Source organism: Etheostoma spectabile, chromosome 4, assembly GCF_008692095.1.
Source record: "Etheostoma spectabile isolate EspeVRDwgs_2016 chromosome 4, UIUC_Espe_1.0, whole genome shotgun sequence".
Classification (NCBI taxonomy): domain Eukaryota; kingdom Metazoa; phylum Chordata; class Actinopteri; order Perciformes; family Percidae; genus Etheostoma; species Etheostoma spectabile.
In genome coordinates, this window is record NC_045736.1 from 19,061,997 (window position 1) to 19,088,172 (window position 26,176).

The window sequence follows — 26,176 nt, forward strand, 5'->3', positions numbered from 1 at the left end:
TAATCATTAAAGAAATAGTCTGGCATTTTGACATTTTAACTTGTTCAAGATTAAGAGGAGAAGACTAATATGCTCATGTCTGTATGGTAAATATGAAGCAACAGTAGATAGTTAGCTTAGCTTAGCTTAATACAAAGACTGGAAACAGGGGGGAACAGCTAGCTTTACTCAGTCTGAAGGTAAAGTCCTAAAGCTCACTTTTTAACACGTCATAGCTTGTCCGTTACATCTGTTTAAAAATGACTATTTGCTGTTTTATGGGGATTGTCTACCAGACTATATTTTTGGCCGGGAGCAGTTACCAGGCAACCTGTAAAGACTCCAGGAAGTTACTGCTCCCTGCCAAGTAATATTCTGGCACATAACCCCCTGACAACGCAACGTGTCATTTGTTTAAAAACACTTGTTTTTGGTGCAAATTAACAAACAAGATCTGACGTGTTTTAATGAGGGAGCTTTAAACGTGCTGGTAGGCGAATTCTGTTACCTTCAGACAGATCTAGGCTAACTGTTTCTGTCTTTATGCTAAGTAAAGCTAACCAGCTGTAAGTGATAAGATCAGATAATTAATGTGCTTAAACATATGTGTTGTTATAGATAGAAAACAAGTGACTTCCTAATCTTAGCCTATAAAGAATTTTTTGATGTATTCCTGAGAAGGGACATAAAACTCACTTCATGATAATAAAGTAATAAAGTGTCAATGTAATGGCAAGTTTAGTTTAATTTTTGTCAGCAGGTTTGATGGACACATGAATCTTGATGTTTTGAATGAGCTGTTGTAATTTAGCATTCTTATGATTAATTCACTTCCATTGCTTGAAAAATGAAACCTGTCTTGTCCACTGCACCAATACACACACAACACACATGATGATTGAGGGTCAGTTCAGGTTGATCTAGTGTGGTTTTACGAAGATGTGTGATCTGTCCTCACATTAATATGTTGCGTCTGTGGTAGTTTGTTGCGTCTATGGTAAATTGAGTTTTTAGTGTCTGTATATTATCTGTTGTATTTTTATTTATCTTATTTGCAGTTTCCCATTTCACACGGCCTACATTTGGTCATTCGACCTTCTGAAATTGTGTTTAATGATACAATGATGACATGTGAAACAAACAAAACAAAATTAATATGGTCATTAGACATATTGCTTCCCATGACATCAACCTGATGGATGTATTTTTCAGTTTCCGTTAATAACTGTCACTTAAATCAACAGTGATTAATTAGCAGAGGGTCAATGCCAATGAATAAATCTTAGTGTTTTAATGTGTATTATGCTGTTTTATGCTGTTCCTACAGCATAAAACATGGTAAAGCCAGTGTACTAATACTGATATGTTGACAATGCGGTGAAGAGAATATGAGGCATTGCTTATCATCAATAACTTTTGCTTCACATTTTGTTGATATATTTTCTTAAAGCACAGATGGCTTAACCATATTGTCCTTCGTTCATAGCAATGAGTCAAAGCTGTGCTGAATCCCCTTAAACACGTCAATTAAAACCCTCCAACATTTCCCTTACTTGATGGTTTATGATAGTTACATATTTAGTCAATTCCTCCTCATCTCTGCTTGTGGTTCGAGGCGACATAAGCCACATAACACCCAAATCTCTGACCAACCTGTCAGGAGGCGAGTTGCATTGTGGTCAATGTAGGTGCTAGGTTTTTACAAGGACAAAGACTGTGGAATAAAAAAATAACTGATGATCGGGTTCTGCGTCATTGATTCAATGTTTATTGATCAAAAAAAGCTATATGATGTTATTAGTACCATTTCAAAGTAAATGGCTGTCATAATAACATTTGTGCAAGGAACTTAACACATTAAAAAATAATAGATTGATACATGTAAAAACATTTTTTTCCACTTCTACATCATAAATCTTATTTTTACAGCTTTCCTTTGTCAGAACTTATCCCATTGTGCATCTGTCAGAAAGTGCTCACAGAAAAACAAAAACAACCCCCCAGCTGTGTTTTCTTCCTTGTCATGATGTGACGGCAAACTAAAATTAGACGGCTATGACACAAGAGTTGGTTCTTGCATCCCATTGGTTCAAATACTTGACAGTTTGCAGGATGCAGTGTTGCCAAAAACAACACAAGTCACCAATACTTTCCAAGGATACACAAATATTGCCTATGTATTCTGTGGAAGGAATAGGTGTGGACAGTAATAGCCACTTAGTTCCTTTCTTATTTAACTCATTAAAACGCATTAAAACCAAAATATCTCTAACGGGATGAGAAAGTAATATAAATATGCACTACTGATAAATAAGATATATTTACAATTTAGACTAAGTATCCTGATTAATTATACTGATTTAAACCTCTTTACAGAAAACTTTACAAAAGTTTTTTAATTTGCAGCTAATTTAAAATTATTCACATTATTCATTCAGATTAAGATGAAATAGAACTTCTCGTGTTCATGGACCCCAATGATTCTGATATAATACATTTAGAAACAAAACAATTAAAAGGAGGCCAATAATGAATCAGAAAATGTCAAAGTGCCATTATCTTTTAAAAACTTTATAAACTCTCGATGATGTCAAAAAGTTGGACAATGGGGCTCAGGTTGAAAATAACTGGAATCATCCTTTAAGTTTGGCGACTACGCCCTCGGTGCTGTAGTTTTGCTGAAAGACTTGAAAACAGTCACAGGAAGGAGTATGTCAAGATGGAGTTCCTTTTTAAAGCCCCAGTCTTATTGTTTCACTTCAGAGCAGGAGAGAGGAGGAGACACACTCTTTCCATTTCTGACAAGAGACATACAGCTTGAATTGTTCATCTAATCTGTTACCAAATACATACTGACATTGTTCAATACTGTTACTGTACACATCCAACATATATCATGGCTGTTTGTGTGTCTGACCTGGAGCTCCTCTATCCCAACTCTCCAGAGAGATCCACGTAGATAAATGACAATTTATTGATTAGGTGTTAAACTCCTAAACCATAAATACATGCATTCATCTTTGTTTGATGAGGGGCATTGAAGTGGAGCAGGTTTAAAGAATCAGCACACACTTATGACATGTTGTTGCAAGAATTATATTCAGCTTATAAAATTAAAATGTCTAATTTTAATATTTTATATTCAGCTTATTAATATTTATTCAGCCTGAGAGCCACAAATAAGCTGCGGACGTAGTCAAGTATATAGGGAGAAATAAATGCATTCTTTGTTCTTAATTCAATTCAATTTTATTCATATAGTGCTAAATCACAACAACAGTTATTTCATTGCGCTTTTCATAAAATGGCAGGTCTAGACCGTACTCTGATGTTTTTTACAGAAACTTAACAATTCCCACCATGAGCAAGCACTAGGCAACAGAGGCAAGGAAAAACTTCCTTATAAGAGGCAGAAACCTCGAGCAGAACCATGGCTCAGAGAGGGCGGTCATCTGCCTCGACCGGTTGGGGGTGAGAGAAAGAGACAGACAGAGAAAGGGAGAGAGAGAGAGAGAGAGAGAGAGAGAGAGAGAGAGAGAGAGAGAAGAGAGAGAAAGAGAGAGAGTCATGGTCATTATGTGGGAATTCTTGGAAATATCATGTATCACCAGCCTTAGCTTTAACCATTTGTAATTGTGTGTGTGTGTGTGTGTGTGTGTGTGTGGTGTGTGTGTGTGTGTGGGTGGGTGGGTGGGTGTTTGGGTGGGGACATCCCCTCATCCCTAAACATTTTTTCATATCGGCCATGTTTGTCAGAGGATCTGTCATTATTTCCTCATGCTGCAGGCTGCAAAACCAAGTTCCTCCCCTTTATTGACTCTACGAAAACACAATTATTGCACCAACAAAAAGGTGGTCAAAGGTGCAGTCCCATAATGTTTTTCAATGAGCCGAAACACTCTGTTAGTGACAATACTGTTTATAGTCTCAAAAGCAGCACATTGAAAGCAGCATTCTGGTACCTGACTTTAACCAATTAGGAAGAGTTAGTGTGTTTTCTTTTTAAATTTAAGGTCATGTAGAACAGACAGAGATGGTATGAACAGTCAAAGTATTTACAATCAAACGTTGGAGCTGTGGACTGATGTGCCTAGATTTCCTCATGTAGTTGTTGAGGAGAGACTGTTCATCATTGTGTTACACACTTATCAGCACAGAAAGTCTCTGCATGCTGCTGGGCAAGCTTCAGTTTACTAGGAAGACTCTACATGTTGCTATTTTGCCAGGATTAGCTTCTCTTAGAGCAATTTGCAATGTAATGTATTTCACACTGGGATTAGATAAAATCTTGTTTCATGGCCTGAAAATGGGTAAGTTTTAGTTGTGATGTCAGTCCATTTACAAATGCAAATGGTATCAAATACAAAACGAATTCATATATTGCTGGTGTTTTGGGGTTAGACTCAAATCAGACAGTCAAATGCCTTTTTATCTTCTCACTGCTGTCCTTAACCCCTTTCCCCCCCCCATTCACTTCCCATGTTGATGCACCTGTTTGTTCCTAATGAATCTGTGACACATAGCACAGAAATGTTTTTGGTGTGATAAGTCTCCACCAGCTGACTACAATTCAAGAGTAAAAATAGCCTCCCTTACTTTGCCTCCAGTGAGTCACAGCAAATTCAACGAGGGTTTAATGTGAGCATGATGTCCATGAGCTGAGGGATGTGAAGTTGGGTTGTGCAGGAAGCAGGGAGAGCAGTTTCCTGTTATGTAGAAAAGAGCCTGTTGTTCACCAATCAGACAGGAAAACAAGGCTGCTTTATCAATGAAGGAGAGTTGATTTAAGTACTTATTTTAATTAGACAGTGTCAGTCTGAGGGGTTTGAGAATGTATTGTTCTCATCTGATCACACTTTTATAAGGTATCAATTATGTATTGTTTACAAGTTGCAACAAATGGCTTTGTTCATGGCTAGTAAATAATTTACTGAAGCTTTACAGATCAGTTATAAGCCATTAATAACAACCTCTTTTGGGTTGCAAGGTTGTTAAATTCCTTTGGCTGGTGTTTATGCTTTCTATTTGCTAAAATGAAGTAACAAATGGTAGTAATTTATCAACGTATTCTCCTTACTTTCATAATGAGCCATTGCATGTGCAAACATTTAATGTTAAATGTCATTAATAAATTATTTTTAATCCATCAAATCTGCAGTTAGAAATGTTAGTAGTCAAACACTCATTATCTGGCATCCCGAAGATTGTTCTTGTTAAAGGCTTGGCCAATCCATAAAGCATCAATAAACCATTAACAGTAATAAAGCAATAAAGTAAAGTATAAACCCTATTAGAACGTGTTGTTTTCTATCACAAAAGTTGTTGTTTGTACATGTAGTATAGTGTGTGATCAAGTTCCTATTGACAGGTTGTGTTATACATGTAATGTCTGAAATATGTCTGTATACAGATCTTTTATTCACTTTTGACATTTTCAACACCAGACCGGACCTGCTGTTGCTGCAACAGGGATCCTGGTCTGTGCTTAGCGGCTCAAGCTTTTTTTTCTCCATTTGGTTTCCAGTCGCGTCCCGCGCGCTGTAGGACGCACACACGATCAGCTGAGCAGCGTTTTTCCTCTCAGTGGAAGATTAAACAGAGCTGTTGTTCAGACAGACTAACCCACGCTCTGTTTGCACACTTCAGCTGAGTTTGGCTCCGTTTTTTCACGGTAATACCAAAGCTGCTTTTGTGGACGAGATGTTGGAGATGGTCGCTTCGCAAAAATGAACACAGGTGAGATTCATTTGAAAGGAAAAGGGTGGTTTTGAACCAAATGTGTTTCACTGTGTGCTCGACATTTAGTATATTTTGAGCATGTGAGTATTAAGCATTAAGCTGGACAGAGAGTTTTAGTTTTTATTATATCTTATTATATTTGACTTTTTTGTAGTATAGGCTACATTCCTGTAAACAGATGGTGAATCCAGTGGCAGCAACAGGATGTGAAACAACCCAGTGTTTAACGCAGTGTGTATTATTGGCAAGGCAGGGAGCAGTGTAATGTTTGTAAATTATTCACATAACTTTCTGATAGAAAAAAGTGATCTTACCGTGATTTTTTTTTTTTTTACAATGGAATTTTTTTTCTTTTGAGCCTAATTTTTCTCATTAGAACATTCCGGTCCTTTTCTGAAAAGTTATCATACGTCATGGAAGAGTTAAGTAGACAAGAATTACAGATGTTGCTTTTTTGGTCACTGTAGCATCTATAAAGTATTTTTCTCAAAGCGTATAGGCAGCCTGTGAGGGGTTCTCACTTAAATCACAGGAAGTGAGTCAGGGAAATTCCTTAATTTTTTTGTATTCAGGATATAAAAGCAAACATTACTTATTTAAGTCCTTTCATACCCATTTTTTGTGTAGGTAGCTCCTATGGAAAGTATGAGGAAAGCTTCCAACTGACCTAGATTTATTAAGTTGCCAGATAAGTTCTTTTTAAATATTGTGATTTTTGTGTAAAATAAAAAGATCAAACTGTGACCACATGACATCTTAATGTGACTATTACACAAACACTATTGCAATTTTATTGTGTGTGAAGTTAGACTCTTTTTAGGTCACAGGAACACAATACAAATGACCTGTAAGCTATTTTAAAGTTTGTAATCTTACAGTTTCCTTTTCCTGTTGTTCTTTCAGACTGCACCAAGCCTTCTGTTGCTCCAAAGCCGAGGTTTGTTTGTCACGACAGCCTGAAGCTTTCCTCCTCTCTCATGTCTGCAGCCAGAGGTCCCAAACCTTCAATTGCCCCAAAACCTAAAGTCACACCAGAGCTTAATGACACCCAGGGAGTATGCATCAATGGCAACTTACTAAATTCAGATGGGGAGGTTGATGAAGAGTATGAGGCAGAGAACGGTCTAAAGAAAGATAAACAATTTAATTCCTACATCCTGAAATCACCACAACAAGATGCTCAGGGGACAAAGGATGAAGAGGTGATGGAGGAAGAAAAGGAAGAGGAAGAAGACATAATTCAGAAGATGGACGATGACTGGAGATTAACTGACAGCGCGCTAACAGAGGAGGTGGACTCCTTGGAAACATTTTGGGTCAGTGATGCTGGGCTCACAGCTGACTCCGAGGATGTGGTGGAGATGGTTGACACAGACGCGAAGGTGGACATGGACGCCGAAGGTTGTGACGGAGGAGAGGCCCTGGCCGACACAGATGGCCTCTCAGTGGGAGACTTTTCTGTTAATAGCATTGATGAGGAGGCAGGCTGCTATTTTGCTGAAAATCGACACATTAGGCAGATGCAGGAAAAGCTCCAGATTAAGGAGGATGAAACAGGTGATTGTACAGCAGATGATTTAAGTGAGTCCCTCACAGACGAACCTGGTGTCCTCAGCAATGAAAACATGGAAGACACTGATCAGAAACATGTTTTTCAAACAGATGGGGAGGAGAAAGAAGAGGAATCTGCTTCTGATTGTGGCATCACTTGTAACATCCTAAAGTTTAGATGTGGCCATAACATAAAGGAGAAGGGCGAAAACCTACAGAACATTAGTTTTTATGACTTTATCCCCGAAGACCAGAAACAGATTGAGAGACACATTGCCGTAGTGGATGATCCAACTCATGAGCCTTATTATGTCTCTTCAGAGGACATTATTAACAGAGAGATGATGCCAAGAAATAACACAGCTCATGGACAACCACAGAGTCCACTTTTGTCTCTAAACATCAGTGGATTATCAGATGGGAAATATGAGGAAACAGCAGAAAATGGACAAACACAGTGTGTTTCCTCTGAGGATTATGTGAGGGTTGGCAACAGTCTTGAGTACAGCAGCTACAACAGTTATGAAAATAAGGTAAGACCCCATCAGAAAAGTACTGAAGAACCCAAAGCTCAGACAGCGGAGGTCTTGCTCAATCATGTGGACTGCCAGCCGAGATTCAGACTGGTATCCATCTCAGTGCCGACAGACACCGACAACTCGCTGACATCTTCTCTCTCGGAATGCCAGCTGCTTTCCCCGAGTGACTCAGATGTCTTTGAGGAAGACCTGGATGGTCACATAGTGCCATTTCTGGACGACACTACTGATACAGAGCATGACATCAGTGATGAGCACGTCTATGAGGAGCCAGGGCACAGCTCTGAGGGTGAAAATGTTTTTCCTTTTCACAAGAGGACAACAGAGATGCGCTCCAGCTCACAGTTATATCGCATTAATAATAACGTGGCTGACATAGGAGTGCAGTTCATTCAGAGGCCCTACATGAGTGGATTTGGACAACCTGCACTGAGCAGCAGCCCAATGTTGAGCTCAATGCGGCACAAGAGCTATGGCAAACCCCATTATTTGTCCTTGTACCCCCGCTCCCTCTCCATGGAGGGACATGACATGCCTTTGGGTGTCTACAGCTACATGGATGGATCCCCAAGACAGGGAGGTGCCATTTGTTCATCTGGAAGCTTCTCACGGTGCTCACCTTTATTGTCCAGTGGCCTGTCCACACCCACTTCTGCAGTGGATATCCCACCTCCGTTTGAGCTGGCCTACATTACCAAGAGGCCCATCACAAAGAGTTCCCCCTCGCTTCTCATTGAAGGAGATTTGTCAGAGAAAAACAGGAAAAAGAAATCCTCCATTAAGCGTTTCCTGATGCTTAAATTTAGGCGGAAAACAGAGAGCAAGCCTGTGGTGGATGTCAACCCATCCTTGATTAAGTCCTCAGCAGAGTCCAACCACCACACGCCCAGCAGACTGATGGATTTAGATAGACGCAGTATCAGTAGCTCTCCACAGCTAAATTCACACTCTGTTAGTAAACCTCATGTTTCATCTGAGCCAGCCTCCACCTTCTTACTCTACCAGGAAAGCAAAAGAAAAGGGAGCTCTTTGGCCTTTCTCAATCGCAGCGTTATCCGGGTGGAGTCCTTTGAGGACCGCTCCCGTGTGCCTTTCACACCTCAGGCCCTGACCAAGCCTCGCTCCATCTCTTTCCCCAACGCAGATACCTCAGACTATGAGAATGTACCTGCCATCAGCTCGGATTACGAGAACCTTCAGGTCCCACAGCGGAGGCCTATCCGCCAAGCGCCATTCACAGATTACTTTGACCGTCCCAGTCGGGCGCTGTCCCCTGCCAATGACACCGACGGTTATGTGGACATGAGCAGCCTCCCTGGGTTCAAGGGTAAAACTCAGTCACCTGAACAGGAAACAGAAAGGTATGTAAACAAGAGTCTACAGCCGCATGGCTGCTCCTTGAGGTCGTACATGAGCTAAATGCTAAGATGTTCACAATGACAATGCTAACTTAGTGATGTTTAGCAGTTTTAATGTTTACCATCTTAGTTTAGTGTGTTAGCATGCTAACATTTGCAGGTATTTGGTCATAAACCAAATGAGTGGATAAATTGAAATTTTGATCTAATGATGGTGCTAAAGAAAAAGTCTAATTATCACCAAAGTCATTGGATTCACCATCTGGGGCACCTGAACATCCGTACAAAATTTCATGGCAATCCATCCAAAAGTATTGATGGGCCAACTGGCCGGCTGGCTTTGCCACCCATAGAGCCATGATTGATGCTGCTGGATAATATTAGTGATCCTTGCCATCTTTTACACCGAGCATAAGCTTTTTTATTACTGCTTGGCCACTGCGTGGGTTTAACAATGTCCCTGGGGAGGATGATTTATAATTTCATGTTGAGTCCCCTAACCCTGTGATCACAATAGACATGAAAGTGATCAGACAGGCAGGGAGTACAGTGCTTCCTTCATGGTATGCAGGGAGATACTAACCTCAGCTGTGATGTGTCTGTGTGTTGTTGGGGCATGTTGGTTGATAGAAAAGGAAATGCTGGGGGTGGGGGTGGTCTCTTCAGATCTTAGTCAAAACAGGCGGGTGTCATCCATAAATCGTCTTTTTGGGTGTAAAAACAGGCCCCTGTATTGATGCTGCAGGTAAAGCTTCTTGTTTCCTTGCTGCAGCATTATTTGTTAGTATGATCACCCATGCTGTGCTGACATTACCCCAACCCCCCTGCATTCCTGTTGGCTGTGCCCATATCATACAGATCGCTCAGGATGATTAATAACCAGAGCATTTTGGAGTCATTGCTCTTCTCTAGCCAGTCAAGAACAACATACTGAGATACAATCTCTCAGCCTGTTGTTCTGTAGTCAGCAGTTGTTCACTGCAGTGCTTCCCTCTCATCATGTTTACCATTGTGGTTTGGTGTGCAAGAAAAACTCCACAACAAAGGCTCTAAAATGCTGGAAGGACAGACATTTAGTTTGGTATTAAAACTAAATATCAGTAATACAAAAGTTAATACAAAATCTTTATTCTATCCTCTATTTTTTAGGTTTTAAGTGTTTTGTGATTTGTTTTTTTATGTGTACACATTCATTTAAATCTAATTCTATTCCACTATTGGAAAAGTGTGTGATTGTTTTCATTTAGCTTATTTAGTATAAAATGATACTTAGGTGGTACTACAATACAGTGTACACATGTTCTTTTGAATATGGATAGGTAAATATAAGCCTGCGTAGACTTATGGGTTCCCAATGATCAATTGAAGTTTTGACTGTGGTAATGCCTTGAAAGCATTGTAGACAATAGGAGTATGTGTTTACTATTACTTAAGGTATTGTCTTAAATTCAGATGACTGTGTTTGGGAGTAAAGCTGACACAATCAAACGATTAGTTGATTAGTTGACCTTTAGAAAAATAGTTGGCAACAATTATCATAAGTGTAACTCGTTTTTGGTTCCATCATGCATCATTCCCATCTTCACAATTGTGAGGATTGTTTGTTTTCTGTGTTTTACATTAAAGTAAGCAATTTGAGTTTGTAATTTGGGGCTCAAGGAAATTCAATTTTCAGACCAAATAATGAATTAATTAATCAAGAAGATAATGGAAAGATTAATCAATCAGCCATTAGTTGTGGCCCTAACTGTGGACTCAGTGCCAGGTCCTCCCTCTGCTGAATTATTAATGTCTGCTAAAAATAATTTAGTAACATAAATGAATAAAACAAAAGTTACTGTATGCAAATTTGGTGCCATTGCGAAAAATGTTCTGCTTATCTTACTCTCTAAGTTATCTTGCACCCTCCTGGGTGCCTTATTTTGCTATTATTGTATTGCACACTTTGTTTGTAGTCCATACCATGCAACCATAGTCTTGTGTAATTCAAATCTGAATATACGTAAATCTGAGAAGGAGACATGTTTCCCCACACTGTTAATGTAAATTAGGGCAGGTAAGACATCAAAGTTCAACTAAGTTGGACATGTCATTTAGCAGCTGCTCTATTTTATGTAATTGCTTTTCTATCACAAAATACACAACTGCAAAAGTTGCCTCTGTGTAAGAACCTAAGCTGTCAATGCAAATACAAAACAAAGCGATGGTATGATTATCATTTCCCACAATTTTGAGCTTCCAGTGAACACACAGTAAAGCAATATCCGGATGGACAGAGTTGGTGGTTGAAGCTGTTAGTTTCGCAGTACCCTGAAGGGGCAATATTAGCAGATCATAGTTTGGAGATCATATGCCCAATCACGGCTATCCCTAGAACAAATAGGTTCACCGCTGAACCTCAGGCAAAAAGAAAACGTTTTTTTTATCTCCTTCTGTAATTTATCTGCATAGATTTTGCCTTGAGCTTTTATACAACATTGCAGGACTATGAGAAGTGACAGAGGCAGTTTCTGTGTGGGTGATATAAAAGTCTAATATAGAAACCGTGCATGTGTTTGTGGTTCAAACACCCTCTGGTATCTCATCCAAAGTTTGATCCAGTGAGCAGTAATGGGCCATGCAGCTCTAATGTGTGTGATGCAGAGTTCTGAACTGCTCACATATGCTGTTCATAGTAGCTAATTTGCATCTCAGTGGGGTTAAATCCACCGGTGCTTGCAGAGAAACATGGCAGGAACATTGGCAAGGCAATTGGTCATATAGACAACTACTACATCACTATTGTAACTTAAGGACGTGTTTTTATTTGCATAGCTTACACTCCCCAATGAGCTGCAACCATTAGCATATTCATTTAGGCTCCCTGCAGAAGAGAATCTTGTAGCATAAAATACCGACATGCGTCCCTGGTTGGGTACAGTTGTCACCGCAGGCGTTTCAGGATCAGTTTATTGGTTTCTTTTGACCGGCAATGTTTTATCTATTCACATTTGCTTCTAACGCTAAAAATGTTTATTATAGTGATATTTCAATTTAGACAACCATAACGGACCATAAAGATGGCTTGGATGGTTAAATGAAATTCATCTGATTTATTCTCACATTATTGAAAGTTTGGGCACAGAACACAGTTCATATAAAACCACTGAGCCATACAGTTCACTTGCAGTTCCCAACCTTGGGGTCAGCACCCCACCAAAGGGTCACAAGAGGATTAAAGTAAATAAGAACATATATTAAACCTATGCAAAGTTAGTTTTTATCTGACGTTTCATTTGTCTTGAGGAATACAAGACATAACGGAATATAACGTGAGTTTTAGGGTTGCTAATGTACAGATTTTGGTACCTTAGGACAAAGCCAGGCTAGCTGTTTCCCATCGTTTCCAGTCTTTCTGCTAAGCTAGGCTAACACGCTTCATATTTACTGTACAGATATGAAAGAAGTGTCAATCTTCTTATCTAACTCTTCGTAGGAAAGCAGAAACAAAAAAAACTGTTACTTTAACATGAAAGAATATTAGACGAAAAATTACAATGTATCTTAACCGCTCACCAATCATGTCCACACCAAGGCCATACCCTTTCATCGGAGGGCATGAGTAGACAGACGATCTTTCATTTTAGGGGGGTCAAAAGCTTAAAAGGTTGGGAACCATCGGACTAGGCTTGCATATACTATAATGCAGGTATTTGAAGTTTAAGTCAGAGTCAGTGTTGAATTATTCCAAAAGATGCATTTAGTCCTCAGTCTACACAACTAAATTTTTTTCTACTTGACTCTCAGCAATTATAATGTTTACTTACTTTATGAACTTACTGTATGCATGCTATATTTCACCGTAGCACCTTTTATTTCTCACCAGTGCCTATACAGAAGCCTACAACGTGTGTTCGGTGGCAGTCTCTCCACAGACTGTCTCTGTGGGTGATATGAGAGGAGAGACAGCGTGTGAAGAAGACCAGGGACGCACCTCTGAGGAGGAAGACGGAGGTGCAGACAGCATTTATGAGAGACAGGTTAGTTCTGAAAAATCGGTGTCGAATTGTGTAGAAGTGGAAATAAATATTCATACAACATGTAGATTATTTCTGTTGTGAACTTTTAAATATCCTGTATGGAATTCAAAAAAAATAAAATAACTTTGTCGTCAGTTAATTAATTAATAATATTTTTCAGTTAACTGTTTTCACCAACACACTGTTAGCCAGTATCTTTTAAAAGGTGATTTCATTAGTTTGTTATGTGTACATTTCCAAATGATAGGTAGAAATAATGACATATTTGAAGAAGAAAAAAAACTGAACAGAATCAAACAAAGTGAACAGTTTTCACCTTGGGCAATTGCAAAATTGCCCTCATAAGCCAGGATTTTAATGCGGGTTAATGGAGGATAATGGGCTACTACGAGGCTGTCCTCATTATTTAGAATTTGAATACCGCTAGGAGACAATGTGTAGAGGGGGGCCAGCTATATTTATTGAATGGGTGCCAAAATGCTTCAGCTCTTCCTAACCCTGGGCTTATTACATATAAATAATATGAATGGTTACAGCATGATGGCCGATCCAGAGCCTTTTACATCGCGAAAGAGCTGGTGGATACTGAGAGATTGTAAGTTATATAAAAACTAATTTCCATTATCAAACATTTTTACTAATCGGTCAAAAATAATTACGTTCCCGTCCTTTCCCTCTTTGATTGTGTTTTTATTTTCCTGTCCACAGACATGTGAAAGCCCTTAAGCTCCTCCAGGAAGTAAGTGATGCATCTATATTCTGTTTAGATTTATATTTGTGTGTGAGTTGATTCACTGAGCACAAATGCTCATTCACATCCACACCTGAAAGCTGAACACTACAAACACTGTCTGATCTTTTGGCCTCTTTAACCTTGTGACCCAGACCACCACTGCTTCAGTTTTTTTTCTTTTTTCTTTATTTCTTGATACAATAACTCATGTACTCCTTGCTGTCAGATATTATCTTGTTACACTACTGCAAAAAAGGAAGGACAAACAGGGAAGAAATGCAGACTTATGTGAAATTGTGAGTATAGTGAGATTTTAAATATAAACTATGAAAAGTAACCATTCCGCCACACAGGACTTTCGGGAAGCAGTGGGGGCAGCAGTCGGGGATGAGGGGGAACCTGTGTTAGACGAAGAGAGGCTTAGAGAGATTCTCAATGAGCTGCCTGATGTTTACACCCTGCACCGCCGAATCCTCACCGAGCTGGAGAATCGACTCCGACACTGGTGAGACACATACACTATCCAACACTGTTAATCCTGACATGCACACATATGCGATAACTAAAAAGGAATTACCTTCCACACTCTCCCCTCTGTTTCTCCATCATTCAGGGAGGAGAGCCAAAGGATTGCAGACATCTACCTGTCCAGAAAAGCAGAGTTCTTGGTTTTCACCACTTATATCGGCCACTACGATCGAAGTATGAGCCTGCTGGAGGACAGCTGCCGATCCTCACCTGCCTTTGCAGCAATTGTTCACCAGTTTGAGGTCAGAAATATAGCGCTTACACAAGACACGTAGTAAACACATTTTGCGATCCACGAAAATCAACACTTAAAACCATACCTTCATAAAGTTATACACATACAAACCTTGATAAAAAATAGGTCTCTCTGAGAAAAAAAATGTTGTACTCATGGGAAAGCACTTAACTATAATGAGTATCTTTCCTTACCACAAGTTTATACTTACGTGTGAACAGTCCTATTTTATAGATTTTTGTCATGTAATTAAATACAGTAAAACCCAGTTGGGTACATACAGTGTATTCTGTCTCTCTGGCTCTGCAGCAAAGGGATTCTGGCCCTGAATGCTTTTCATCTTCCTTTTCCTCACCCATTCTCCTCCTCTACCTCTTTCCACTGTGTCAATTTGGAATTCCAGCCTGCATGAAGCAGAAGCCAAACATTTGATGTTGTGCTTACTGATTAAAAGTGTAAAAAAACAGGACTATAGGCAAGGTGATGAAACATTACAGAGGTTTTAGTCTTGCATTGCCAGACCTTCCTCCACAGCCCTGCGAAGTAGGGTCTGCCTACTCCATACAGCAGGGGAGTAAAAAGTTTTCTGGTTTATTGGCGTTTCTTTAAACCAATCACAATCGTCTTGGGAGGTGCTAAGTCCTGGACACTATAACAGTGCCTTTGCAAAATAGCCTTGGGAAGGAACTTGTTTTAGTGGAACATGTGTATTAGTTGTGTAACAGAAAACTCATATTGTACAGTCTAGCAAATGGTCTGGATTTACCCTGCAGAGATCTGAGGAGCAGTTAACAATAGTCCTCATAAATTGACCAAAGTTTTAAATGCCAGCCAGGTCTTGACTGTAACGGTTGCCCGGTTGCCCCTGGTTACCTGATTGAGTCAATTTGCAACCATTTTGTGGCCTCTAGTTGCACTATTTGGCAACCACCTGTTCAACATTTGTGTTTTTTTAACATATCAAAACAAATCAAAACTTAAAACTCGAAAATATTATTTTAAAACAAGTCAATATTTAATTTTTTTATTTAGTCTCCGTAAAGTTTAAACACTTTGTTACTTTTTTGTTCACGTTGACGGCGTATGTTAAATTCTGGTGCTCATATGGCACAGTGCGGTTAAAATGCTGACAGCTAAACGGTGTAAAGTATGACTGCATTTCACTGTAGCCAATCCCAATAATGGGACATAAAATAGTCTCCCGCTAAAGCTCAGCAGCTCAGGGCGCTGGTCCAGCACTCACTGTGACATGATATGAATTGTAATTGCTGGGATCAATAAAGAGTATAAATTATTAAATTATATAAGACACAAACTAGCACTTGGTCACTTCTGTTAAAAAACAAAACAGACGTGCTTTTAACAGCAATTTACTGGTGAAAGAAGTTATTATTGTTCAAATTTTTTATTACATTTTTAATAATCATTTAAATTCCCCTTTTTTGTGCTGATCCCAAAATTGATCCGATTCGTGAGTTCTGTAATTCGTTGCACCCCTACTTGAGAGGCAAGCCATTATCTCATTGTTTCATTATTAAATTGTGTGGTATAGTTACATAAGAAATCAATAGACAGTTTAAAACATTGCAACCGTATTGTCAATTTTGGCAAACAATAGCTGATGCCTGGTTGCCAAGCTGGCAACCACTTTAAAAAGTTAGCATTTAGCCCTGCCAACACAAAGAAAGCCGAAGGTGTGGGACATCCTGCAGAATTTCCGATTGCACCTGAACAATCCCGGAAGTGAAACGTTGTTTATATAGACTACAGAGGTTTTGATTAAAAATAACACCATATATTTGATAATTATCAAGAGCCTTACTTACCCCTTATCAGCAGAGTTCAGTGTGTGTTTGTGCGATATGACAAAGATGAAGTGCCAGTTTTGTGATACCAGAGATGGGGATGGCTAAGTGTGTGGTGCTGGTCTGTGTGTGCGTGTATGAAAGAGAAGAGAGCAGTTTTGACTAAAAGCAAAGAATGTAAACCCTTTAAAGGTTTTAGCCAAAGGCAGATAGTTAAGTGAATAAAGGTAGTGATTAAACAGTGTTCTTGCCTGTTAAAAGAAACACCCAAATAGGCAGCATGTTTAGATGTTACGAACTAATAAGTTTGGAATGAGTCACTCAGAACAACAAGTAATCACTGAACGTCTCTTTATAAAGCAGGGGATTGTAAAAATCATGTTGGTTGCATTTCCCAACATACACAAATAATGCACTTTGGTGAAGAGTTATAATTAGTCTTGATTAAGTGAACACACACAAGACAGTGTTTTTAAAACCAGTCAGCCAGAGAAGCTATTACGTTTATTATTAAGTTTAAAATATGAAAAAGAAAATAGGATATACTATAGTATGACAGGTCAACAAGGAGATTGCAGCATCTGTTCACTATCCACTGTTTAATTTACAATCAAATATTACCAAGCCATGTACAAAGGAGATCTTTTCCTTCCATTTTATAGTCCACAGAGGAGAAGACTTGGCAGAAAGTCTTTGTAGAGCTTGGCAGTTTTCACTATCTGATTTAAAAGCACCTACTTTCACAGAGAGAGCGAGAGATATCACTAATTAAAGCTTTAGTCCCTAACTTTTTGATATGAATGAACATTCGTTACATTCAAGCCATTGCCAAATTAGTTGATACAAAGCTAATTAAGACTCTGCTCCACAAAACTCTATCTGTATCTGTAAGTTTGGCTATGTTCAGAAGATTGTGTCGTCCGGTGACTTTCCTGCACAGAAGCTTGAGCGAAAATAATCACCTCTTCTGAAGAGTCCATCCTGTTTAACCCTTTGTGTCCTCCTGGGTTACTAGCAACTGTGTGGAGGAGGGGTGGGGGCCAACAAGTTTTGTTGTCACTACTTAGAATTGCTCATGGGGGGCGACAGAAACTACCCACTATAGCTTTAAAGGTGATTATTTAAAGAAAGTGTTATTACATAGAGACATGATTGATGTCTTTTCACACGCAAACATACATAGAAACAAACAGATGCTTCCTGTGAGACACCTTGCTGACCAGCAGGCTGTGTTATTGGCCCTTGTTGAAACTTAAAATATGACGAGTGGTTCTGCTCAAAGCTCCAGTGTTGTTGTATAATATTCTTCTCAGTACAACTTTCTGTTTCTTTTTTACACACTTTGTGAGATCCCTTGACTTTTTTAATTAGTTTGACATGTTGTTAATGTGGATTTCTACAGTAAATATAGCCGCAATTACCAGCAGTGATACAGTGCTGAAATGTTGAATTTGTATTTGTTTTATTTATCTCAGCAGCAGAATCCAGCTGGAGAAAAATTGTCTCTGAAACATCAGCTCCTGCAGGTCATTGTGCGTGTGGCTCAGTACCGCATGCTCCTCACTGGTGGGTCTCATGTAGAACAAGATTTTTCTAATTAAAAAATATATTTTACCCATAGTGTTTGCATTCTTGACTCTCTGGGGGCATTCATTTTCCCTCACTCCTTACAGATTACCTGAACAACCTCTCCCCCGATTCCAAGGAATATGAAGACACCCAAGGTACTGTAAACAAACAGCACACCCAGAGTAGACAGAGGCAGTTACTCAGAGGAGAGCCTTTGTGGCCTGTGTTTGTGACTGTGTTTACAGGGAATTTATTTGCTTTCATTTGGCATGGAGAGACAGCCATGAGAGAGCCAATTTAGATTTTCTTTGTTTGTAGTGGAAACCACAAGCAGTGATTTCAGCACTTTTCTGTGTACAGACTGTAATGTATAATTCATGAGAAGGCCAGTTTCAGCGACACAATCTCTTATCTCCAATAAGGGAGCCTCCGCAGTTAAGACTTAAAGACATATCCAGGCTCTCATTTCAAGTTTTATGTTTGGTGACTTTCTAAGTAAAGAAGATAACAAAGGTACATCTAATCAATTATGAATATCCATTGTTCACTTCTTTACATAGATCTGTCTGTTTTTCTTTTACAGCTGCTGTGTCTGTCATATCTGACATTGCAGATCAAGCAAATGACAGCATAAAACATGGGGTAAGTGTCATGTGGAGGTTTATGTAACTCTTGATCCCAACAAACACAGATTTACATCCAAAATTACATATCTTATTTTCAACATAAACCTTGGTCAGGGCTGAACACACAGACATTAAACACATATATTCAATCTCTTAGCTCAGTACTTTCAACAATATGGTTTATTTATTTCTAGTTTTGTAAAAGGATGAAAACTGGACCCCTTATAACTTTAAATCATCCCTGCTCAGTCATTTACCTAAAGTTTAGGTCCTAAACAGATAATTCAATGAGGAAAGTTAACTTCATGAGTAAATAAAGCGTCACTTTTCACAAAACAAGTTTAACTTTATATATATATATATAAATATGAGAGCATTTTCACTCATTATCAAAGTGATATTACTAAAACCCATTCTCCTGTTTGAATATAAATATGAATCCTAATCTTTATTTAAAGTTGAATCTGCTTTCAGGAGACTGAGCTCTGGCCCACAAAAAGTCAAGACACCTATAAACATTTTTCATTCTTATTGTTTCACACTATTAAGGCATTGAGCAGTGGTTCCTAACCTTTCTATCTAACAACTATTGGATGGATTGCCATGAAATGTGCTACAGATATTCATGGACCCAAAGTTCCCAATTGTGGTTTTGAGTGAAATGTTTCCACAACTATAAATATAGGCCCTTTTTATGGCTACAGTAGTTCTAGCTAGAGCTGCATGCCAAATGATCTAAATAATGTGGCTCATTCTAAAAAGAACATGCCTGCCTGATCCAGCCTGTCTAAAACAAAGGGAGTCGTTATTAGCCAAGCAGAAGATAATAGTTTGGGGTTTACCGGAAAATGACTTCTAATGGACTCTCTTTTGTGTCTCAGGAGAACTTGTTGCGTCTGGTCAACATAGAGTACAGTGTTCGTGGCCAGCGGGACCTGCTGCAGCCTGGCAGGGTATGACTCTGATAACAGCATTGTTTCTTTGCCAGCCCACCCTGTCGGCCCTGCACCACCCTGTGTTGCCCTTTACACAATCATTCAGCTGGGAATCCCCAGCCGGCCCGGTTTTAAAACAGCATTAATTATCGCAGATGCCCTCTGGGTGTCATGATCAGATGACTTGTGAAGTTTTCACTTTGGTCTGGTGTAAATGTATTTTTTTTTTTTTTTAAATCAGGTCTTTGTGAAGGAGGGTACCCTGATGAAGGTCAGCAGGAAGAGTCGACAGCCCCGCCATCTGTTTTTGGTAAACGCTGCTTCCTGTTTATAGTTTTTAAATTTACAGACACGTGTACCTGTGGTCATACTATGTTTTATCATCGTTATATTTGCTTCATGATGTAACCACAGTAAGTTAAAATGTAGAGTCATGCATTTTCTGTCTGCTGTGTTTCTATGTCCAGACTGAGTTATAAGAGCAGGGTTTCCTGGCAGGATGTTTCCTAATGCTGACTTCCTGTACCAGTTTTTTACTGACAGCTCAGGGAAGGTCAACACCAGTTCCCTATTCGTGTGCACCTGTGAATTATTATGACTTTTATTCTGTCAGTTAAATATTAGTTTTATGTGTCTTCAGCACCTTTCCTTTTGATTAGAAGGATCCAATCATCAAAGCTGTATGTATAAATTAAGTCACAAGGTTATTTGTGTAATTTTTTACCAGTTGTTACAGCCAGGTTAACAATGTAATTTATTTCATTGTATAGACAGCTGAAAAAGAGAGCGTCAAAGATGCAGAGGAGACGCTGCACCAGGCATTCAGTTTGTAAAAATCGTAAGATTAAGGTTGCCCTGAAATGTTATAATCAAGAGAGATTAGAAAATGAAACGCCTTCGCAAATTATTCTTAGAGCATCATCATTCCTTTTCCCTCCTGTGGCGTTTTTGAAATTTGTGGTCTGGGCTCGACACTAAAAAAGCTCGTAAATGCATCTTCTGGAGGAATGTTGGTAATCATCATCGCTGCATAGCTTTTTTCCTGCCAGTTTATCCACCCTGACGCTGATCACGTGTTATCAGCTATTATTAATGTGGGAGACAGCATCATAAAATAAGTCTGCAGGAGCTGCCTGCCTCATACGTATTCAAACGCACATTGGACAAATGATGATGTTAACAATCCAGTTTGATTTCAAGTACTTGTGTACTTGTGATTTTTTTTTACGTAAGTATCTCATTTATGTATGACCATAGAAATTCAAGGTAGGGGTTTTAAATTCATACTGTAGATCCCCTACACAGAGAAACTTACCCCCTTTGACGTATGAATGGGAGAATAGCCTTCTAGTGTCGAACTTTTCATATCAATTGTTCTGCCACAGTGAAGCTCAAACATTTACATTAAGTAACAATAAGCAGGTTTTTATTTGGAATGGACTTTAAATGTATGCTTTGTGAAGTGGACAAAGGTGTAACTGTACGCCATCTTATCAGAAATAAGAGAAAAAATACACACAGTTTGCTGTGAATTTTTACCCATCATGTGAATCAACGGTGAAGTCAAAGAAGTCAAGTTTTGTAGTAGAGTCCCATCTGGTGGAGAATTGATGCACATACTTGAATGATAAAGTCTGTGCTGACTTTTTGGACTATTCTGCCTTTTAATAATAATTAATCATTTATACTGTTTATTGATCCCCAGTAGGGAAATTACAATTTACAATGTATTTTTATCCTTTTAACGTGTCCTCTGTTCTGCAGATTTACTGTGAATTATGAGCGTTATCTCTGTCTGTTGTCAGATGAATGACGTGCTGCTGTACACCTACCCTCAGCAGGATGGGAAATACAGACTGAAGAATACACTGTCACTCACTGGCTTGAAGGTCAGAGTCTTTCATTAAGTCGCCAAAATCTCTTTTATTTTTAACCATGTTTTTCCTTTAGAATCCCATAGGAATTGATGTGCAATAAAAGTTGGAATTACATATGTAAAAGCTACAGCCATGAAAGTATTAAAAAAAAAAGTATTAAAAAAAAAAAGTATTAAATATATATGTTTTTTATTAAATTATTCTTAACAAATGTAGGCAGTTAACAGAGAATGTGAGAATGGAAAAGAATATGCTGTTCCTAAACTTTCAGACTGGAAAGTTTTACTTTCTGGTCTTTGATTTATGACGTTACTGATTTCCCAGGTCAATAAACCCATCATGGAAGATGTCCAAAATGCACTGAGGATTGAAGGAACAGACATCTCTATCACTTTGTCTGCAAGGTGAGTCACTATACGGTGTCCTGCTTGAATAATGTCTAATATCTAATAATGGCAATGACAAAAACATTAAAACTAACTAGTAAAAGTAGTGTGTGTAGTATTTTTTTATATTTATTTATTAGTATGATTTCGTGCATATTATTTGCAGTTCCTTCATTGAACGAGAGGACTGGTTTTACACTCTAAGCCGCACTGTGATTGAACATGCCAGGGGATCTGTAGCATTCAACAGCTGCTCAGGAGAAGTGAGCAAATTCTAATGACATTTTCCTCAGTCATGCTTATCCTCCCCCAAATCAAATGAGATTAATGTTATAAGTCTTTGTCATTAATTTCCACAGTGTTTTAGTATGTTTTTCTGATTCTGTGTGTTTGTTCCAGGCCAGAGATCGTCTGCGGCTGACTCTAGGAGAGAAAGCCCCTACACTTGTTCCAGTCTCACAAGTGATGATGTGCATGAACTGCACCTCAGATTTCAGCCTCACTCTCCGTAAACACCACTGCCATGGCTGCGGAAGAGTGAGTCACACACAACTAAAATGTGGTCTAATAGTACTTTAACATATGTTATGGGATGCAACAACTTGTGTCTTTGACCAGAGCGTTGAGTGTGCTGAATGTGTGTGTGTGCTTTTTAATGTGCCTGTTGTAAATGTATGTTGTTTGACACAGATTGTTTGTCGGAGCTGCTCCAGGAACAGATATCCACTAAAATACATGAAAGACCGCATGGCCAAAGTGTGTGATCACTGTTACAAGGAGCTAAAGAAGAGAGGTGGGGAATCTCAGCTTAAATGCATTTTTAGGATTCATCAATCACTTTCTATCAGCCCATACATTTAATATTGCCATTCTTCTGCCTCACTTACAATGGACTGAATTAAGTGTGTTGCACACTTGGGTTGTGAGATTACACTCCAGTTTGTGTGCTATACATGTAATATACAGAAAACTGCAAAGCTGAAGCAAAGGTTTAATTATAAAAGAAACTTTTCCTTTTATTGTCTTTATTAAAAAAAATATGGATCTTTCAAAGAAAAGTCAGCACATTGGTTGTCATTGTTACTCATTCATATCCTCAATGTGTAAATGTATGTAAATGATTCGACATATACTGTAAATAGCCTCTGCTGCAGTATTGTTCAGGCACCAAGGTTGCCCAACTAACCTGGCATGTTACTTAGTTTGTTGGTGTCATAGTCTCGTCCTTGTCCTGTGGTTAAAAATAAATTGTACTTATCTGCAGGGGCAGATGTGTCTGCGCTGTCTGGTAAGAGCAGCCCTCGACCAAACCGCTCCAGTCGTCCTCTCTCTGCTGTGTTCCAAAACATTCATCCTCCTAACATCTGGAGACATCGGAAAGGCACTGCTTCCTTCACCCAGGTACATCTGAGACATGAGAGGGCCATGTACACTTCACAGTGCAGAATACTGAATAGTTGATGCAGATGACAGCTATGCCATGTTTTGTTAGTAACATTGGTAGTTATCAGTTCCCTCCTGCTTCTGTTCTGTGCAGGTGACAGTGTTAGAGGAGGGATCCATTAGTGGCACTCTACAGCGCAGCAAGAAGAGCAAGAGGAACTGGAAGAGACTGTGGTTCCTACTAAGAGACAAGGTGCTTTACACCTACCGAGCCCAAGAGGTGAGGGGAAACATGCACTCCCCTTTAACCTGAACAGCACATATATTCACACTTGAACATACTTGGCACTCTGAGAGGTCTAAAGCCATCATAACTAAAAGGGATGAAATGCCTACAGTTACGTCACTGTATCTTACAATCCATTTCTGTTCCCCTGATTAATTTTCTGTCTGCAGGAGAAAGTAGCATCTGAGAGTTTACCTCTGCTGGGCTTCACAGTGAAGCTACCTGACAAGCAGCTAGGAGAGGAGGAGTCCAACATCTTCCAGCTCTACCACAAAAACACTTTGTATTACTCCTTTAAAGCTGAGGACAACTACACAGCCCAAAGGTGAGAAGCATAACTCCTGGATATTTAATTTCAAAATGTTTAGAGATTGACAATTTAGATATAAGATATTAGTCTGATGAATCACAGAGTTGTTACTAATAAATTGCCATCTGGTAAAAAACTAAAAAAACAACAACAAGAAAAACAGTCAATTTTTTACATTACTCAGTTGGTCCCAAAAGGGTTTTTATGGGCCCAAGATTGGATAGTTTTCCATGATCCACAGACAACCAAGTAGTCCTTGATTGATTGACTGGTCTCAAGTGGAAACATAAGCAACACCAAATTTGGAGTTTCAGTGTTTTCTCTGAACAGAATGCGTAGTTTACAAAAACAGAAAAGTTATTAAAACTTACTCCTATGGGACAAAATACAATCATTTTTCAAATTCAGGAGCAAACTATAAAATTAGCTCAGTTAATAAATGAGCTATTGTCATGCTGGCAGGCACAGAATTGGTTGTGTTTAAACAAAGCAGACTAAATTTACTCTTTTAGCACAACTGCAGTTCTTTCTGGTTTTCTCCTAATGTAAAATCCTCTCCTCATACAGGTGGGTAAATGCCATGGAGGAAGCCACAGTTCTATAGGATCAGCTACTCTTGGTGAGTTGCCTAAAATAGAAGTCAACTGCCTTTCTTCTGCTACAGACTGTAAAACCAAAAGGGAAAGATGGAGAGTAAAAAAATATATATGCGTATATACAGTACGTCTGCAAGTTGTAACTTGTATGTCTGGACTGAATAAAAGAAGACATTGTGTTCTTTGAAAGGGGACACAATTACCTACTTTGTCAACCTCCAGTGTCCCCTGCTGCTGTTACAGCAGGTGTGATGCTAAGAGCCACAAGAGGCGTTGGCCCAGATACCTGCCAGTGTGGAGCATTACATTGATGTGACCTGAATTTCCTGCAGCCGCTCCAAAGCATGGGGAACATTTTAATATTCATATATTTTGAAAAAGATAGATATTCTATGATTTTAACTTTTTTTTAACATTTAAAATAAAAAAAAAAAAAAAAAACTGAACAAACATACACTTTAACCACAGTCATTGTACTGATCTTCAGTGAAAAATGAATTACTTATGCCTTTATTTTAACATGTGTCCTTCCACTGGATTAAATGCATCTCTATGACTAATACTTTGAAGCACAGGCTGTATGATTAATTTTATAAATATAAGTGTCTGTAGCTTTTCCGTGCACTGTGTTGTTGAAAATAGTCCTGTCAGTGAAAAAACAGTTTTTATGCTTTTTTGCACTAACATAAAAAGGAATAAACCTGAAATATGAGTGAACATTCATCATAGAGGCCAAAAGCTTCAGCTATTATACTTAACTTTTTTTGTAATTTACTTTACATACTTTTTTAAATGTTGCCAATTACCTCTTTATTGTTATAAATATCTAAAAAAAAAAAATGATGTAAATTTTAATTTGTATAAAGACTCCACATCCAGTTGTGCACAGTTTTTTGCCCTGGACTGATTTCACTGATGTATAATTGGTGTCTTTGACTTTGGACTGTACTTGATGATTTATTAAGTTAGATTTTCTAACACTATTATTTTAAAATCAAGTAAAGGAGGCTTTAGCAATGAAAATGGTCTGTCTGTTTTTTTTTCTCTTAATCCTCTAGATGGCAGGTGGACTAAACATTACAACAGGCTGCCTTTGACTTCCTTTCTCTGTGCTGATGCTAATTGTTGATGGAGCTCAGTACATATATTGAAAATGAAAACAATAGCTGCCATGCTAATGAACTGTTTGCCCCTGTTTGAGTCTGCACTGACATGTAGTCCATGTGTGGCCTCATCTGTTAAAACACCAGGCTGGCAATTGTTTCAGATCACATTTTGAGCTGCCCGGACACATGGGGACTGAGTGATGCGCAGACCAGTCTGGCCAAAGAAAGGCCAGACCTGCTCTGCTTCTTGTCTCCCCCTGAGGCTTTCTGACCCAGAATCATATTGCAGAAAGTTTTGCTTTCTGGGACTCCTGAAAAGTTTCAGGCACCTCGTCCTATATAGAAAACAGATCATTCATCACTCTGCTCTCCCTCACTAGCCCCGATTCTGTTTTCTCCCTCCTCTGTCGCTTCACTCTTTTACTAAATCTTAGTTGTGTTTTATTTTCTTTGTTGCTGCTGGTTGTGACACCATATACAAATTCCTTTCAAATTAAATGTTTAAAAAAAAATCTCATCCCTACCTTCCTGCACCTGTTCCTCACTGCATCAGCAGGAATAACCTCTCTCTCTTAGTTGGCAGTGGTGCAATGCTGAGTTGATGTCATCTTTATAC

General features: G+C 38.8%; 1 protein-coding gene and 1 long non-coding RNA gene across 4 annotated transcripts; one reads left to right on the plus strand and one right to left on the minus strand.

The window, feature by feature from the left end:
• Window positions 1-232: 232 nt before the first annotated feature.
• On the minus strand, window positions 233-25,003 carry LOC116688434 (uncharacterized). The gene is made up of 5 exons (XR_004331773.1): window positions 24,932-25,003; window positions 9,620-9,626; window positions 2,031-2,032; window positions 1,616-1,623; window positions 233-243 (listed from the first exon to the last, which is right to left on the minus strand). It is a non-coding gene; the product is annotated as an uncharacterized LOC116688434 (long non-coding RNA).
• On the plus strand, window positions 5,494-25,477 carry fgd5b (FYVE, RhoGEF and PH domain containing 5b). 3 transcript variants are annotated; one of them, XM_032514360.1, is made up of 21 exons: window positions 5,494-5,715; window positions 6,622-9,169; window positions 13,032-13,185; window positions 13,722-13,780; window positions 13,894-13,924; window positions 14,272-14,423; window positions 14,532-14,688; window positions 17,962-18,052; window positions 18,160-18,210; window positions 18,639-18,697; window positions 19,563-19,634; window positions 19,858-19,926; window positions 21,422-21,505; window positions 21,818-21,897; window positions 22,046-22,142; window positions 22,279-22,416; window positions 22,570-22,672; window positions 23,144-23,280; window positions 23,417-23,542; window positions 23,719-23,873; window positions 24,426-25,477. In XM_032514360.1, the coding sequence occupies exons 1-21, from the start codon at window positions 5,706-5,708 to the stop codon at window positions 24,460-24,462; spliced, it is 4,410 nt and encodes a 1,469-aa protein (XP_032370251.1). In that variant the 5' UTR covers window positions 5,494-5,705; the 3' UTR covers window positions 24,463-25,477. The 3 variants fall into 3 exon arrangements, with proteins under 3 accessions (XP_032370251.1, XP_032370253.1, XP_032370252.1); XM_032514362.1 differs by having other exon boundaries at window positions 23,417-23,515; XM_032514361.1 differs by having other exon boundaries at window positions 17,965-18,052.
• The last annotated feature ends 699 nt before the right edge of the window (window positions 25,478-26,176 follow it).

Excerpts from the sequence above, each read along its gene's own strand:
- fgd5b (XM_032514360.1), top strand. Across the intron at positions 22,143-22,278 it reads TCAACAGCTGCTCAGGAGAA|GCCAGAGATCGTCTGCGGCT; the intron begins GTGAGCAAATTC and ends TGTTTGTTCCAG. Across the intron at positions 22,417-22,569 it reads ACTGCCATGGCTGCGGAAGA|ATTGTTTGTCGGAGCTGCTC; the intron begins GTGAGTCACACA and ends TGTTTGACACAG.